Source organism: Primulina huaijiensis, unplaced genomic scaffold, assembly GCF_012295235.1.
Source record: "Primulina huaijiensis isolate GDHJ02 unplaced genomic scaffold, ASM1229523v2 scaffold37281, whole genome shotgun sequence".
NCBI classification, from domain to species: domain Eukaryota; kingdom Viridiplantae; phylum Streptophyta; class Magnoliopsida; order Lamiales; family Gesneriaceae; genus Primulina; species Primulina huaijiensis.
Genome location: NW_027358705.1, coordinates 717,655 through 736,066, shown reverse-complemented (window position 1 = coordinate 736,066; position 18,412 = coordinate 717,655). Strand labels below are relative to the sequence as shown.

Here is an 18,412-nt window from a genome sequence, read left to right as displayed (position 1 = left end):
TTGAAATTATTTCACTCACAAATCACAAAAAAAATACAACGAGGAATGTGGAGGTTGTAAAGTGCGCAACTTTCTTGATCACGGTACTTTATACATCTATACAGATTCACAAAATCAAGAATGGGCAAAATAAAACGAAGCAACAACTTGTTGAAGTTTCTATATATCTCTAATCCTCTACATTTTCATTATAGATTTTCAGGGTTGTGGGTGAAACACAGCCTGGTTTCGTGGAAGTGTAAAACTATATTGTTCTTGGTGTTGATTTGGGCTGTCAGGTGTGGCGATCATGGCGTCTCCATGGGCCTCCATCCCCACATATTGTTGCACAACAAGCACCGAATATGTGGCTGCAAAGTCTGATGAAGCCAATAGATCTCCAATGGCACCAAGTTCGGGGCACTCGCTCCAGTCCGTAAGTCCAGCCGTCACCGAGGATGCCATGCCCTGTCCTCTACCTACTATAAATAAATCATGGATTGTGTCTATTGATCTTATCGCTGCTACGGTTTCTTCTCCATGATTCACCACTTTCTCAGTGTAGACCACTGAGGAATCATTCATAGTTCTTGCCCGGAACTCGTTTATATAGTCCTCGTCTAGCTGTTTTTCTCTATCATTATCGGTCACCACCGTCAAGATTTGGCGGCCAGTTTGATTTGGTCGGCGTTCCTGAGTTGATTCCATTGTACTGTCTCCAGGAAGGAAACGCATTACGGTAAGACTGATCCTGGGATGTTCACACATCCTCCATGCATATGCTAATGCTTCTCGGTCATCTGCTCCACCGAAGAATAGTACTGCTACATGGTGGGCTACTTGATTTGCAGCCAATCTTGTTGATCCATTGAGCCCTCTGTCCACAAGGATTCCAACCGAGCAAGGGGCATTGGCTAATACATTTTGGTTAATTGTTTGAAATGCTGGATTGGTTGCTTCCATTCCTCCATCCACTGTTTGTTGCTTATGGAAAGGAACTATGATTAAGGCGACTCTCTTGTCCTCTGAGACGCTGCAAATGTCTTCGTGCATGGTTGAGTAAGGGGATATGGCAGTGAGGGTGTTGACGGATACGAAACCAGCGTGTTGCTCAAAGTTTTCAAATGCATTGATGATGTGATCGGATTGAGCTTGCGTACGGTTGAGGGCTGGGCATCCTGATTTCCTAGTGTTGTGCACTATAAGCATGGCTGACGCACGGCCCGTGAGCTCGACAAGGTGTAGAACGTATACCCCAATAGGGGATTTCTTGGTAGGATGAGAAGCTTCAAGGAGGTTGATGACTGTTGGTACATTTCTTGGAGAGTGAACACACACGAGGACACGAAACTCACCATCCCGTTTCGTTCTCTGAATTGTTCTCCTTTTGTAGGGTATGAATTTCCTCGCCGGCCTGTAGATCTTGATGACGATTGGTGCGATTATCGAAGTCATAACCACTGCTGCAACTACCATGACAGCAAAAGACTGATCATCCAAGACCTGCATTTTGGTAAAAACATCACAGAAATCATCAAGTATTTTTACATAAAATTTGAGCTAATCATATGATAATATTAGCCGCGCATCTCATACCTTTTGGTCTTTGCCGACGTTAAGAACTATAATCTCTACAAGCCCTTTTGTGTTCATCAGAAAACCTAGAGTAAGCCCTTCGTAGAAAGGCATCTTGTAATAAAGAGAGACGAGAAGTGTTCCCGCGATTTTACCAGCGCATGCGAGAACAATTATAAGGGCTAAAATGGCCCATGTTTTTACTCCCGTGATCAAAGTAATATCCGTTTTGAGACCGCTAATGGCGAAGAAAAGAGGCAGCAGAAGCCCCGAGACGAAGTCTTCAAGCTTTTCTATGAGGGTTACACCAAGAGGTCCATTGGGTACCACTAAGCCAAAAACAAAAGCTCCAAAAACAGAATGTGTTCCAATAGCATCTGTGATGAAGCCGGATATCATAACCCCGGTGAGTATGAGGCAGATGTAGAATTCACTGATGGCTTCTCCTTCTGGGGTCCTTCGTATCAACCATGAAATGAGCGGACGTATCACATAAATGCAGAAAACAACGAAGGCGACGCTTGACAGTATCACCCAAACTGAAGCCAAAGACATTGCCTCATTCTCAGCCATGGCAATGGCAAATGCTAAGAGAATCCATGCAAACATGTCATTAATCAGAGCCGCAGACATGGCTATTCTTCCAATGTCCGTGTTGAGAAGTTTAAGCTCTGCTAATATACGTGCAAGCACAGGGAAAGCGGTGACAGAAAGCGAAACTCCAAGGAAGAGCACGAAAGTGCCCATCTTTAGGATATGTGTGTCCGAATGCAGAATCGTAGCGAAAGAAAGCCCAACAAGAAACGGTAAAACCATGCCCGCAACTGCAATGAATAAAGCCTTTTTGCCACTCCGCCGAATCACAGCAATGTCCATTTCTACTCCAACAAGAAAAAGGAAATAGAGAAGGCCTACATTTGCCATAGTTTCAAGAACCATCACACTCCTTAAAGGAAATATCGTGTTTGCGAATCGGGTGCTTTGTCCTAGTACAGATGGACCCAATATCACACCTCCCTGCGACAATTCGAAATACAACGATATAATACTTTTAGAAACAGAAGATATCAAGTCCCCTAGTACTTGTCTTACTACCTGCACTTTACTTCAGATGTCAAATTATTCCTATCATATACGTTTCTTTTTTCACATTTCATTGTACTGTGGAACTCTAAGGAGTTCGTTACTAACATTGGCAATTATATCAGTCGATTTTCAATTCAACAAAAATAACCATTCACATCAATGAAATTGAGTAAACTTGAGGCAAATGACAAAGGATAAAATAGCTAGACTTACAAGAATCTCAGAAATGACGCGAGGCTGGCGAAATGGTTTCAAGGCGAAAACAAGAATACGAGTTACAACTACGATGAGCGCCAACTGCAATATGAAGAGTGGCAAAGAATAATCCAAAGGGTTATCGCCTTGCCAAATCCCGTTGGTGGTTATCATGGTCGGAGCATAGCATACTATCGTATCCTCCGTTTTATTGGAGGGGTTCGCCACCGGATATTCCGACGACATTTTCCGAAATTTGTATTAAAAAAATGCACTCTCCTCCTCCTCCTCCACCTCCTCTTCTGGCCAGGCCTTATATGATATACATATAGGGATCTAACCTTGTATGAATATACATACGCGTGTCTGTCTCCGAAAACGAATACTTGCTAGATATTTATTTCACGTTAATGTATTGTCTGAACTAGTGCATCATCACTCCATGAAGACGCAGATTTTAGATTAAGAAAAGAAAAAAAATGAAACAGAAACTGAAGAAACATCATTAAGCTGCATGCATGTTTTGGTGTTGATGTGGCTTGAAAAATGTTAGGTTCATTTGGGTGGTAGACCGATTAATGAGGGTACTATTCTCGTGTGGTCAATATTTTTGTTGACAAAATTAATTTAGGATTATGCTTCTTGCCATGAACCATAACGATTTTCAAGTTAGTATTCGGCTAAAAATACGACCACTTGCGCTTGCAATTCGATGCGCTTTCAGCGTTCTTAATATTTGAGGAAAAAAAATTTGATTTTTAAATCAGCATTTTTTGTATATAATAACCTTTAAAAAATAAAATACACTTTGTTCATTTGTCATTTTCAAATACTGTTATGAATTAAGTTAATGATCATATTCTTCCAATATATTTTTATGGCAAATAGGGATGACAACGAGTTGAGTTCACTAAGACCCGAGACTAGACATGCTAAAATTTTGAAGAACTTATACTCGACCTGTCTCGAAATTTAACATGTTAGCCCATAGGCTGTGTTTGGTCCGTAAGATAAAGAATGGGTTAATTAGTTATCTCCCATTATCACATGTTTAGTACAAAGTTTCTGTATTCTGAATTATCTCATTGGCCCTCATAGGGCCCGCACAGTACATACATTCAGTGGGATGCTTAATCACACCGGTGTGATTATGTATTCATCCCAATGATAATGATGTTTTGTTTCCATTATACCCTCATATATAATATATATATATTTGTTTCTAAACACTACGTTATTTTTTGAAAGTGGTGTAGTAAGAAATCGACGATGAAAAATACGATAAATTAATTATAATGAGAAAATGGGTTTTTTAATATTTAAAAATATTCTAAAAAAATATATTAAAAAATAGATATTTATTTAAAAATCCATTAAAATTGCACAATTTAACGGATTATAATTAGAATTCGTAGAGCAGGTTGAGAATTTCAAATTTTATGTTTTAAAATTTTTTTCTAATAAACATATAATTATTAAAACATAAAATAATATGTTATGATCATTAATATATATTTATTGTTTGTTATCATCAAAACTATATTATTGTTTGTTNGCCCTTATAATTGTTCTCGCATGCGCTGGTAAAATCGCGGGAACACTTCTCGTCTCTCTTTATTACAAGATGCCTTTCTACGAAGGGCTTACTCTAGGTTTTCTGATGAACACAAAAGGGCTTGTAGAGATTATAGTTCTTAACGTCGGCAAAGACCAAAAGGTATGAGATGCGCGGCTAATATTATCATATGATTAGCTCAAATTTTATGTAAAAATACTTGATGATTTCTGTGATGTTTTTACCAAAATGCAGGTCTTGGATGATCAGTCTTTTGCTGTCATGGTAGTTGCAGCAGTGGTTATGACTTCGATAATCGCACCAATCGTCATCAAGATCTACAGGCCGGCGAGGAAATTCATACCCTACAAAAGGAGAACAATTCAGAGAACGAAACGGGATGGTGAGTTTCGTGTCCTCGTGTGTGTTCACTCTCCAAGAAATGTACCAACAGTCATCAACCTCCTTGAAGCTTCTCATCCTACCAAGAAATCCCCTATTGGGGTATACGTTCTACACCTTGTCGAGCTCACGGGCCGTGCGTCAGCCATGCTTATAGTGCACAACACTAGGAAATCAGGATGCCCAGCCCTCAACCGTACGCAAGCTCAATCCGATCACATCATCAATGCATTTGAAAACTTTGAGCAACACGCTGGTTTCGTATCCGTCAACACCCTCACTGCCATATCCCCTTACTCAACCATGCACGAAGACATTTGCAGCGTCTCAGAGGACAAGAGAGTCGCCTTAATCATAGTTCCTTTCCATAAGCAACAAACAGTGGATGGAGGAATGGAAGCAACCAATCCAGCATTTCAAACAATTAACCAAAATGTATTAGCCAATGCCCCTTGCTCGGTTGGAATCCTTGTGGACAGAGGGCTCAATGGATCAACAAGATTGGCTGCAAATCAAGTAGCCCACCATGTAGCAGTACTATTCTTCGGTGGAGCAGATGACCGAGAAGCATTAGCATATGCATGGAGGATGTGTGAACATCCCAGGATCAGTCTTACCGTAATGCGTTTCCTTCCTGGAGACAGTACAATGGAATCAACTCAGGAACGCCGACCAAATCAAACTGGCCGCCAAATCTTGACGGTGGTGACCGATAATGATAGAGAAAAACAGCTAGACGAGGACTATATAAACGAGTTCCGGGCAAGAACTATGAATGATTCCTCAGTGGTCTACACTGAGAAAGTGGTGAATCATGGAGAAGAAACCGTAGCAGCGATAAGATCAATAGACACAATCCATGATTTATTTATAGTAGGTAGAGGACAGGGCATGGCATCCTCGGTGACGGCTGGACTTACGGACTGGAGCGAGTGCCCCGAACTTGGTGCCATTGGAGATCTATTGGCTTCATCAGACTTTGCAGCCACATATTCGGTGCTTGTTGTGCAACAATATGTGGGGATGGAGGCCCATGGAGACGCCATGATCGCCACACCTGACAGCCCAAATCAACACCAAGAACAATATAGTTTTACACTTCCACGAAACCAGGCTGTGTTTCACCCACAACCCTGAAAATCTATAATGAAAATGTAGAGGATTAGAGATATATAGAAACTTCAACAAGTTGTTGCTTCGTTTTATTTTGCCCATTCTTGATTTTGTGAATCTGTATAGATGTATAAAGTACCGTGATCAAGAAAGTTGCGCACTTTACAACCTCCACATTCCTCGTTGTATTTTTTTTGTGATTTGTGAGTGAAATAATTTCAATCAAATGACAGAAATTTAACAATGTGAGAGAATATAATTCCAATTTCATGCTTACTATATTCGATTTTAGTGAAGGAAAACCATACCGAGTAAACTCGGTATAACAGACTCCTCTACTCTGTAACTTTTGTTGACTACATAATCATTTATTTTATTATTTTGCACAAAATAGTAAACTCGCCGTTGACCTGAATGCAGTCTTTGGCGGAGCTAGAGAGAATCGAAACCCGGATCCTCCACCGGATATCGGACCTCGAACGCTCTCATTTGCCCCAACACTTCTCCCGATCTCTATCACTCTCCCCAGCCACCGGCCCCTCCGGCGCTGCCGCTGCCGGTGTCACCACCGAAGGCCGCCTCTCCGCCATACTCTGCGCCAACGGGGTTCGAGACTTCGAATTCAAACGCGTCCCCTCTGATTACTACTCATGGCCTCTCGAAGCCTGCCGAGATGTCCTCTCTGCCGCCTCCATTCATCATCTTTGCAAGAGCATTGTTTTGGTACTTGCTTTTCGTGCATTCCCTTTGTTTATTTTTCTAAAATAAAACAGATACGTGAAGTAGCATTTATTTAGCTTTGTGTTAAACAGGTAAATACTCAAGCCCCTTCAAATGTTACTGATTGTAGCGATCGGAATTATTCCAAGTACTATGTGGTCGTTGTTCAGGTGACAAAATTTAGTGTATTTAATTTCTTATGAGATCCATCGCATGTTATGAACAACAAAACTCATGATTTTTGGCTCATTTGTGTTTCATTTAATCACATTTGTTGCAGTATACTGCTCGATTTGATGCTGAGACTGTCAAGAAGTTTTTGTACACACTCAACGATGGCAAGATATCAAAAAAGAAAATCAATAGTAAGTTAACAACTTGCAGCGTTTGAATTGATGGTGTTTCAAATTGCTATGTCATTGCACGTTTGGATTCACTTTTTTCTTTTGTGTGTGTGTGTGTGTGTGTGGAATGGGAGGAGATCATGGTGTGGCATAGAGACTTTATGGTAAAAAATTGTTAGTCTTGTATCTGTGCGTATGCTTTGATAACTGTCCATGAAAGTTATGTATTTGAAGAGGTTTGTGGAGTTCATATAATGTCAATTCATTAGTTTCATTTTCTGCTTTATTGTGAGATTATTTTCTTCTATCTTCATTTTTTGCCCGGCATCATTCACACAGCCAAAAATATGAATTTGTCTTCGTTGTCAACTTTGTGGAACTCATTCTCATGTCAAGAAATCGATTTTAACAGTTGAGATTTATCTGAATTGATTGGCCTAAGTTTTACCCCTCGGTTCTTGCTAGTATTACAGGTAAGTTACAACTAAACTGGATGGCTGGCTGAGAAAACAAATAGGCCTAATTGCTGAGAAAAAATTCTTAAGAGCTTTCTTGTGATATTGTGAGCAGATTACATAAAGCTTGAGAAATAATTTTGCTTGACCTATTCTAGATCATCTACAAGCTCATGCAATATCTCGTTCATTTATGTGCGCCTAGAAATTAGTTTTTATTGAGAAGATTTCAAAATCTAGTTGAGCTGCGACATGACATATAGATGCGTATGTCTATTTTTTTTTTTAATTTGACCGCTTCAAAGTTATATGCACCAAAAAAAGGTCTTGATTATCGATCATTTTTTGGAAATATGATAATATTCAAACTTTTGCAGTGAGGCTTGCTCCAGAAGCAACACCCGCGATGTTATGAACGCAATGGAGTGACCTGCATTGGCATGAAAACTGATATACCGGTAAGTACCATTTTTGTTCTTCTTGAACGGAATTCAACTTTTTTGACGAGCATGTGAAAGTGGTCAATTTTGCTTTAACGTGGTTAATGGATTTTGTGACCGCATTAATCATGTCACTTTGGTGTCTGTGCTGTGCTGTCAACTCTCTTTATGTGGTTGAACATAATTAAATGATTTGTGTGTATCTATAACCTTTTGATGTAATAATCGTACTTAGATAAATGACGTTTATACATATTGCTGAACATTGCAAGTTTACTCTTTATGGTACCATTTACTGTTCCTTGAATTTTCTGGCTAAATTTATTCTCATGAAACTGGGAATGATCAATTATTGCTTTTGATGTGATTATAATAGTATGCATGTCTCTAAACAATATCATGTCTTACTGTAACTCATTTGGGGTGAACTGACTGAAATATGGTGGGGTGATTTTGGATGAAGCAATTGTGAAGCTCGAACCTAATTCCTTCTGGTTGGGAGGTGGGGAAATTGATCTTAAGTTGGGGATCAGGACTTCACAGTTAATTGATTTTGTAAATCCATTTGTTTGTCAACTGCAGCAGTAATTGAGAATTTCATCTGTTACCTCTTTAACAAATGACAGCGCGACCTTGTTTGTTTCCATGGAAAAACAACACCGTCTGTTACTAGGTTCCCTTTACCTAGCCGTGTTGTGAACTTGATCGTTCTTTGTCAAACCAAGATCTGTTCCATCTCTACGATCCTTGGTCATTTCACAAACTTAAGATTGATCCTTAGAGTGGTCGTAGCGACGGGATTGATGGATTAATACGCTGGAGTTTTATTTTTACTGTACTTTAGTACTTTCATGTTAATACACAAAATTAATCTATATCGTTAAAATTATACCAAACATCATATATTTTATCACACCATATTATTTATCTATATATTTCATTTTATAATCCATCTAATTACTAATCATTTATTTATCACATCACAAATACCAAACGGAGCCATAGGGTATCTCGTAACCCATTTTTCATACCCCGTACCCGAACTCGTTGACATCCTTACCCGCATCCCAGCAATTTCGCACCTATTTTGTAGCAACGAGAACCAAGAGAATGGAGTAAATTAAATTAGTTCAATTGATTGTGTACAAACTAAGATATAACTTAGCCAATCAAACTAAATGTTTTTTTTTTTTGTTATGTATAATTTTTATTGGATTCATACCATATACAAATCTATTTAACCCAATTTAATAATTTGGCCTGGCCCAAGCCCAATTCAATTATCTCGTTTTCTGCAAGCCAAAAGACCTGGGGTCCTGGACGGATACTCGGAGGTGTCGGGAGTATTGGAAAGATTTCGCGGTTGAGTTTCTCGAAAAATCAAACCAATTTACGGGTTCTGATTCGGACATCCCTTTTTGTTGGTTGTTTGACTTATTTCTATCGTAACAAGAGACTCCAATAATAACAACCAAAATTATAATTAATCACCGAAGCCTGGATTTTCGGGTGCGAAAAGACAGACGCTCAAAGCTCAACGAAAGAGCCTCAAGGTAGAGGCTAACCTACTCTGATTTCAAACGTAAGATCTCAACACGTTTCAGAGCAAATTTTGACTATTCATATAGTTAAGAGAGGATAAAATTATTTCCAGAATCACAAATGTTGATGTCCAGAATTCTATAAACTTTAGGCATTGCTATCAAAAATACATAAGACATAACTCATCCAAGAAAGCTTTTCACAGTAGCGAAAGAAAATTCCTTATAATTAACCAACGGTTTTAGAATGACGAATTAAAGAAACTACCAAAAGCCTAGAACATGTGACATAAGCATTAGTCACATAAATGGAAATAACTTCCTAAAAAGTTAACATGTGTCGTAGGAAGATGGATCTACTGCTCTTGAATTTCTATGCATCATCTTGTTGCACCGTTGTTTTGACGAGGGATTCGAGGAAATATTGAACCTGCATGTAGTTTCAAGTGCTTGCCATCAAAATTTTGATCCATAATGACGCTGGGATATTAATTTTACGAGGGAACAAAGAGACAAATTTAGCATATTTCATGAGACATACTTTTTTGGTATGAGATTTGGACATAAGATCAGATGATTTTTTCGATTACCTAAACTTACGAGAATTGTTTAGTCAAGATACTGATCTAAAATCTCACCTCTGAAGTGTCCCTCAAAGAGAAGAAAGCGTTGCTTTCTTTGGGGACAGCAGACACAAGAATCCCGTATCCTCGATATTCCTTCCTCAATACCTATGAAGCCAATCACAGAATTAAATTGATCCCGAATCTGATCAATGTTAAACGTCAAAGATGGAATATCCTCAAAACCATTGTCTGTTTACGGAGTTACCTTGAAAGCATCTTCATCGGTTCTGTCATCTCCGATATATATTGGAAGCACGTCTCTATGATTACTAAATCCTGTAAGAATTTTTTAAAGTTGATTTACAATCTATTATCGATTTTGTTATATCTCACTTTGAAGTGTTACCGACGTGTTACCGACCTAACGATTTCAGAAGAAATTCGACTGCTTTTCCTTTATCCCACTCGATCACCGGACGAACCTCTAATACCTATCAAAGCAGAGAAAAAAAATTAAAATTAAAAAATGAAAATAAAAAACTTGCCAAGAGAATTCTCTTTAGAAACAAAGAATCGGTGAAGGGGTGAATCAAGGGGGGGCCAAGTTAACGAATTTTGTAGGTAAGATTTACATTTCAAAAATTTTTAGAAGATTACGACATTAAATACCTTCCGTCCATGTGTTAGTCTTAATCGAGGATGTTCCTTCAAAACGTCATGAACATACTGTGCAATTACTGGCCAACTCTGCAAGGTCAAACACAAGACAAAACATTTTAATACGAGACAAGTCTAACAATTCGCAGACTGATAAAATTCTATAACATTAAGAAAGTGGTTCAAACCAATGCTTACATTTTCATCTACGTTACGATAATGTACAGAGGCACAAAATTTATGGTTCTCCACTTTTGAACCTTTAATGTCTTTAGTAATCTCAACAAGGGTAGTAAAAACCTGGAAAATAGACAGGTGAAAAATGGTCGGAATATTGATATTTTTTAATATCACATTGTTAATCAGACAAAGCACAAATTTACCTCATTGATCATGGGTAAAAATTCACTAGCGGGCTGGAATAGATTTACCTCCTTGCCCTGTAGAACGTGTAAATCAAGATGTATAGGTAGTCTGTCATAGAACGAGGGGAAAACGAGAAGTGAGTTGGAGTGAGGGCTATCATATTCAAACCTCCATATCAACACCCTTGACACAGTTTAAATCGTCTCCAGACGCAGTTTCTTTGGCTGGGAACATGATGTCCATGCCATGACTACCGGCATAGTAGAGTTCTGTAAGTCCTACTAATTCATAAACCTGAAAAAATATTTGAATTAGGGTGGGTCATTTCTTCAATCAATAGCTGCACTAGTATGAAACATATATAGGACTAAAAACTATTAACCGCTAGTACATAGTAATTTCTGAATAACCTTATCGCGGCTTCTTCCACTGATGATGGCTGTTGGAAAATGATTTCCGACATTTTTTACCGCAAGACGCATCTGAAAATAAGATTGTTTTAATTGATATAAGAAAATAAACAGAAATTCGTTAAGATAACGTTTCAAAGCAGATAACTTCTTACTTCGGCAGACATAAAAGCTTGATCAGGGTCATCCACAATGGGGGAAAGAGTTCCATCATAGTCCAAGAATACCACTAATTTCCTATTCCTAGCAACATCCATTATTAGTTGGAAGGAGTTGAGAGCCGATGGATATCTAATCTGCCAGAAGAAAAGGACAGGTTAAATTGCAACAATAAAGTTTCCGAAACGATAAATAATCGCTACATAATTAAATTTTAGAAGAATAAGAAACAAAACCATCCAAGACAGATAAGCAATATCCGGTTCATCTGATAAAGTGTTGAAATCCTTGACAGCCTTTTTGCGAGGAGGGGATGAAGCTATCATTGCATCGAGCCAGCCGTTAGATTGAACATCATCTAGCTTTCCGGGCTTTTTTCTTGTAACTGCAGAGATACTAGTCGAGAATGATGGCAAGAGACTGGAAGGGATCCCCAGCCTCGATTTGTTCACTGGTGTAGGATCCGCAAGAACAGGAGACGCTTTTGACGACTGCAAATCCATCAGATTTCTATATACTTCCAAATGGAGTTGGCACAAAATGAGTTCTGATTACTCTTTTATCCAATTGTTTTATCAATGAAAAACCACCTCTTCAATGTCTTTTTGTCACTGATGCAAGGCGAGTGGGAGGAGAAGTCCATATAGGAGTTAAAGCAACAACACGTTTAAACTAGGAAGACAGTCATTTTTCTTAAAGAACTTATACAAGATTGGTGTAACCTGGCTGGAACACCTTTTCCTGAAATTTGAACCGCTGCTACTTATCAGTGATATTGCCGAATAAAAATGGAACCAATTAACACAAAATTGACCGCAAAGCACAAGCAATCGAAAACACACACAACATATAAAACTTGACGATGTACTATCATGCTAATTAAGATTCTCTATTAGATCAATAAATTTTCAGATTCACACAAGTTGTGGAAAGTATTTAAGGCAGATGATCTTCCCCAAGAGCGTGTACATCACATTTCACCCTGAATCTATAAATTTTAACCATATCTTACTCGTTTCAAATCCGAAAGAACAAATGTGAACAATATATTTACAGAAGGAACCAAAAACCATATATAGAATAGTAAAATGGATGATACATACAAGTGTCTCTGTCGAAAGCAAGCTAACGTTAAGCCAAAGAGACTAAAAAAACAAAGAATTTGGAACGGAAAAGTAGTGAAATATATGCTTGCAGAAAATATTCTAAAAGTCTTGTGCTTGCTACTGATCGCTGCAAGCTCATAATGCGTTTTTTAGTTTTGCTAAGTCTCCCTTATTTTATAGACAAGAAAAGCATTTTATGAGATAATATGTTTACGTATCCTTAAGGAACAAAACAAAGTTTGCCGAGCCCGAGAGTAGTTGAAAGAAAATGTAAGAGCAAACTTCACACATGATACAAGAAATGCTTGCGTCAGTACCTCCTTGGTCACAAAAATGACGGAATAGGCTTGACTATAATACTGCTTGCATTATGTCCTTGACAACTGACTTACATATCTATTTATTAATTTTGTATCAACGTTCAAAATTTTCTAACAAAAGAACAAAGGAAACGTAAGTGAAAGAAACTCTTATTTTCATGAGAGATTCTTACCACGGTTTTTTAGTGTCATTATAATAATGATACAAAAATTGCCATTTTGCTTCTCAGAGTATTTAATATTTAAGAGGTGGAAGTTGGAACCTTCCAAAACATGTGATAACAAAGACACAATTTTAGGAAAAGAAAGTATATTTCATATCTCTAAAATATATCTAGGATAAAGTAAATTGAATTTGTTTAATAAAAATTCTCCAAGATAAAGGCTATCTCCTTTCATAAGACAACTAGACTATACATATGTATGCCTTCATTTTCTCCTTAAACGACATGATAGAAATCCCTTTGTCAATAACATGAATCATTTTAACCGTTTTCATTAATGTGCATTTCTTAAAAACTTGCATAAGATACCACAAAAGGATAAAATTTTAATGTAACTCCGGCGATCTGTAAATCGACTTCCAGAGTCTTAAATGACTTTGGCGGAGCAAATATCAAATCTAATATATGTGATTTAATTATCTAAAATATTTTTTTCCACATTATTTTATGATTATTAACTTACATCCGCGTTCCTTGATACAATAATTATTTTATATCTAATTTTTGCAACGGTGGAAAATAATTCTAAAACAATACACTATGTTAAAAAATTTTAAATAACTATATATTTTTTATTTAAAACTTAAATAAGTATTCTATTGTGATATAACATGACATTTATAGTAAATATCTCCTTCTGGAGACATAGTCAAACGTGCTCCACATTCTCGGTTTTTTCCAAACATACCGGAAAAGTAATCAAATAAACCCCAATTTCCTTAAATAATGTATTTATGGAAAACATATTTCCCCTAAGCTAATATGAACCCCTTCCATGTATGATTTTATGTTTCTATAAAAGCACGCCTAGCGCGGTTTTTTCTTTTTAAAGAAAAAGGAAGAAGAAGATGCAGCAGCCAATATGCGCACCCCTCTCTATGACAAGTTTAGGTCGGCCAATCACCATGAAATAAAAAATTTCCATGACTATGCACAATGATGGCTCTCACTCCTTTTTCCACATTCATATGTTTTTAAGAAAAATTTGCCTGAGGCTTAGTTATATCAAATACAAAATATACAATAACAATTCTTGAAATATCATAAAAAAAAAAAAAGTTGAAAAACATTAAGAGCCTATCACGAAACTTCGAACATATAGGAAAAACAAACAAAGAAAATTTAAATACGGCTAAAGTTTGATCAAATTCAATTCAGATTAATAAATAGCAAAAAATTAACAGTCAACGTCATATGCCACCCACCCCAGGCATAAAAAAGTATTAATAAAGAAAAGAAGAAACCCAAATTAAACATGTTCCTTCAAGAAAAATCCAGGCAGATTGGACACATCGAAACGGCGATTTAAATCGTAAAGGGCACAGAGAAATATAAATTGGATGCCAAAGATAAACTAATCAAATAACTCGATTAATCGATCTCTTTTTCTCGTGGGGAACCACGGAAAAAGAGAATGAAAATGACACATAATCAATATGTTTCCGATACCAAACCAAGAAAACTGATTAAGACATCTAATCACATAATTAACCGACAAAATGTGTACAAGAACTAAACAGTGGCTCTTGAAAAGTAGCTTTTCAAGACCAGGTTTTCGATTCTGCAAATGATCCAATGGGCCCAGAGTACACAGCCTCACGCAGAAAGGCAGTAAAATAATCGGCGAAACCAGATCGATTCAACCATTCTGGTGAAAACCCAGAAAAAAAGAAGCGAATTTGACCAATTTATGATGCATGATTCAACATGAAACAAATCCAAACGGGACAAAAGCAGATCCCATTGGAACGTTTATCACATAGAGGACTTCATTTTTTTCTTTTCATTAATGACTGATTTCAAGGAAACCCATGCCGAAACTGAATAAATAAAAGATTAAAAAAACTCACACCCGAAAATTCCCTGAAAAAATATCACAACAGCTTATTCTAAACCTAAAGAGACGCAAAAAATCGAAAGATTCCATCAGAAAAAGAAAAGAAAAAAACCGAAAAATGAAGAAAAAGAGAGAGGAGAAAATGTTGTACCTGTGAAAGAAAAACAAGGGCTGGCTGGCCTTGGAGAAACCCTAGAAACTGTTAAGAAAAATTAATATTGCAACAGAAAACTGAAAAAGGAACGGAGAGGGAGAGAAGGGAAATATGAAAGGGGGAAAAGGCGAAGAATTTATAGAATTGGATGGCCGAGAAAAAAGACGTGCAAAACAAGGCAACACCTTCCTTCCGGTCCTTGAGTTGGGAAACAATTCAATAAACTATTCTTTGATTTTTAATTATTTCCCATGATAACAATGTTTCCTTTATTTTTTATTATATAAAATATTTTATATTTACCCTTTCAAAAAATATATATATATTTATATTCCCAATACTTTTCCTACAATATAATATTCACCTTGTCAAAAACTTTTATTTTTTTAAAAAAAACTAACAGTAATAATAGTTATATGCTCTCACCTATATTTTTTTTACTTTGATTTTTGAGGGTGATAGTTTTTTATTTGAAAGGGAATTTTATTTTTTTTAAACAAAACAAAATTGGCAAAATCTTAAATACCACTAAAAATAGTTAATAATATGTTAAATTTTTTAAGCTCTCAGATATGACAAAAATTTGTGTGAGACGATTTCTAAGGTCATATTTTGTGAGACGAGTCTCTTATTTGGGTCATCCATGAAAAAATATTACTTTTTATGCTAAAAGTATTACTTTATTGTGAATATCGGTAGGGTTGACATGTCTCACAGATAAAGATTCGTGAGACCATCTCACAAGAGACAACTCCTCATAATTATGCTCCAACATAATTGTATCGTAATTAAGAACTGAAATAAAACTTTTATTTACGTAAAACAACAATAATAAAAATTATTTTTTTTAAAAAAAAAGGCTTTGTTGGAACATTTTTTTTTATCAGGAAAAGGTCAATTAGAGTACTTTACACACAATCCCAACAAAGTATTGTACTAGAAACTCAGAGACAGAGCAGGAATACAATGCAGAGTCAACATCATATATTTGCTACTTTTGGACATAGAAATACACAAAATCAATTAGAAGATTTTTCCCCAATGTTTATATATGTAAAGCCGTAGATTAAAATCTAACACTTTTTTCCTCTAAAAATAAAAGATGTCATTATCATCAAATCAAGATACTTCTAACTTTTCGTGAATGTTTCAAGAACCAAAGGAAATGAGGACTTTTCAAACTCGGATAATTCAAATAACTCTCGCTACCCTTAATGGAGATTGTCACTCACATAAGTCATCTAGAATTAAGGACTCGTTCAATTAGTCAAACTTTATTATTACTATCTTTTTTTTTTGTAATGGGAAAGTCGCAACCGCTACTCATAGATCATTATTATCACATATGTTTTTGCGTCTTTTATGAACTATACAAAGTTTTTAATACAATTGACTGCCAAACCTTGGGTATTATTTGTTTAATTATCAAGGCAAATTTGAACCAAACACGCCATGAAATGTATTGTGATAATCATTTTAATATTTACGCATATTTTCGTAATAACAAGTTGATGAATAAATTACAAATTTACGCTCTCCGAGGCATTTGGTATTAACACCAAACAACACGACTATGAATTAAATTGGTAAGCTCGAAGTTAGCTCACAGCCTCACTCTTATATCTTAAAATGTTCAATTGCGTGAGGATGTTAATAAGATGAAGTTGATAATTAAGTTCATTGTATGTTGATAACTTTATCTCATGGTTCAACGAGAGTTAATTTATATTTTTTAATTTTTAAATATTAATGATCATCATCGGTCAGATTAATGAAATGTTTTATTTTATTAAAAAAAATAATAAAAAAGTGGGTGAGCACGTCACGGCGCAGAAGAAATCCGCATGAGGCCCGCCTGGATTATCACACGAGGAGTTACGCTTTCCTTGCCCATTGGATATGGTCTAACACTCAACTAAAATGTATGACACGTGCTAAGCAACTGACGTGGAGTCTATAAATATATATATATTTTTTTCTTGTTTACTGTTTCCCCACGTTGGGAAAAATATATTATAATGTTGGAATTTTGAATTCCTGATTAGTTATTTGCCCATTAATACACCATTACTAAATTGTCTTACTCAACCTCCCAATTTTTATAACCTTTTGTTTTCAGTTTTCACCAACTTTAGAAAATTAAATAATTATTTATCAGGGTTGTCTCAAAACCTGGCTAGTTAAATACAGTTTGACTAACGGTTTATAACAAACCGTCGCTAATTTAGCGACGGTTTGTATGAATTAGTCGCTAATTAGCGACGGTTTGTATCAGGCGACATAAAAATTTTCGTTAAATTAACGACGATTAATGAAAAATCGTCGCCATATTTTGCGATAATTTTTTAAAAACCGTCGCTAACATGCTTTTTTTTTGTAGTGCTAGTCGTCCTCCTACACAAGCGTATAAATATAATAGTAAAACTTAAATATGAGAAAGTTAATATTCAAATTCAAATTTTTATTTCTATGAAATTTTGAAAATAAAATGATACTAGAAAAATCATATAGACTAAATGAAGAGAAATCATGTATTGTTGGGAAGTTATATATCTAAAATATGTTTTTATTAAGTTCACTCATTAAAATGATCAAAGTGAGCTTTTAAGAGGTTCATGCATTACTAAATAAATAAATAAATAAATAATAATAATAATAATAATAATAATAATATGATGCTAATTAATCACACATGAAATCAACTAACTCAACAATTTTAATATCTTTATTTATTATCCATTAATATTATTTAATAACAATAAATTTAATATAATAAAATAGTAGAATTTGTTCCGTCCTGTGAAAAAAATAATAATAATTTCCTTAGAACACTACCCATTAAATTTTTCGAGCTTTTTCGGGAACTAAAGTACTTGTAAAATTTCAAATCTCTATTAATTTATAGGCAAGAGCATGGTACTAATAAGTCACAGTTTCCTACCTTAGTTGGCCACCAAATTATTATAATATGCTCTAAAGTAGTTCGAGATCTTCTTTTCATTCATCTTGACATGCAGAAGGCGAAATTTTCAACTCGAGTTTTTTTTAGTTGAAAGTATGCTTCCAAAATATGTATCCAAACCTTTAATTTTTACCAAAAACATCAAATTTGAGAGTTTCTCGAGTAAGAGACTTCCACTTATCTCTTACCGACCTGGTAGATTTTATCCATAAAGATAGTGTTCTCATCCATCAATGCATGATACAT

The 18,412-nt window shown here is 35.9% G+C and overlaps 3 protein-coding genes and 1 pseudogene across 5 annotated transcripts; 2 read left to right on the top strand and 2 right to left on the bottom strand.

Annotated features, from left to right (window-relative positions):
* Positions 1 to 198: 198 nt before the first annotated feature.
* On the bottom strand, positions 199 to 3,314 carry LOC140968502 (cation/H(+) antiporter 15-like). Its single transcript, XM_073429488.1, has 3 exons — positions 2,854 to 3,314; positions 1,576 to 2,571; positions 199 to 1,482 (listed from the first exon to the last, which is right to left on the bottom strand). Exons 1-3 carry the CDS (start codon positions 3,079 to 3,081, stop codon positions 199 to 201), a joined length of 2,508 nt encoding a protein of 835 aa, XP_073285589.1. The 5' UTR covers positions 3,082 to 3,314.
* A 1,086-nt stretch (positions 3,315 to 4,400) lies between these two features.
* Positions 4,401 to 5,929, top strand: LOC140968515 (cation/H(+) antiporter 15-like). The gene is made up of 2 exons (XM_073429511.1): positions 4,401 to 4,552; positions 4,646 to 5,929. The coding sequence occupies exons 1-2, from the start codon at positions 4,460 to 4,462 to the stop codon at positions 5,927 to 5,929; spliced, it is 1,377 nt and encodes a 458-aa protein (XP_073285612.1). The 5' UTR covers positions 4,401 to 4,459.
* Positions 5,930 to 6,318: 389 nt separating this feature from the next.
* On the top strand, positions 6,319 to 8,315 carry LOC140968518 (uncharacterized; annotated as a pseudogene).
* A 1,296-nt stretch (positions 8,316 to 9,611) lies between these two features.
* On the bottom strand, positions 9,612 to 15,390 carry LOC140968517 (probable trehalose-phosphate phosphatase F). 3 transcript variants are annotated; one of them, XM_073429515.1, is made up of 12 exons: positions 15,202 to 15,390; positions 11,800 to 12,304; positions 11,560 to 11,700; positions 11,405 to 11,476; positions 11,163 to 11,288; positions 11,012 to 11,068; positions 10,827 to 10,928; positions 10,641 to 10,718; positions 10,393 to 10,462; positions 10,237 to 10,307; positions 10,044 to 10,136; positions 9,612 to 9,835 (listed from the first exon to the last, which is right to left on the bottom strand). In XM_073429515.1, the coding sequence occupies exons 2-12, from the start codon at positions 12,064 to 12,066 to the stop codon at positions 9,779 to 9,781; spliced, it is 1,134 nt and encodes a 377-aa protein (XP_073285616.1). In that variant the 5' UTR covers positions 12,067 to 12,304; positions 15,202 to 15,390; the 3' UTR covers positions 9,612 to 9,778. The 3 variants fall into 3 exon arrangements, with proteins under 3 accessions (XP_073285616.1, XP_073285615.1, XP_073285614.1); XM_073429514.1 differs by lacking the exon at positions 15,202 to 15,390 and adding an exon at positions 12,359 to 13,588 and having other exon boundaries at positions 11,800 to 12,325; XM_073429513.1 differs by lacking the exon at positions 15,202 to 15,390 and having other exon boundaries at positions 11,800 to 13,588.
* Between the last annotated feature and the right edge of the window lie 3,022 nt (positions 15,391 to 18,412).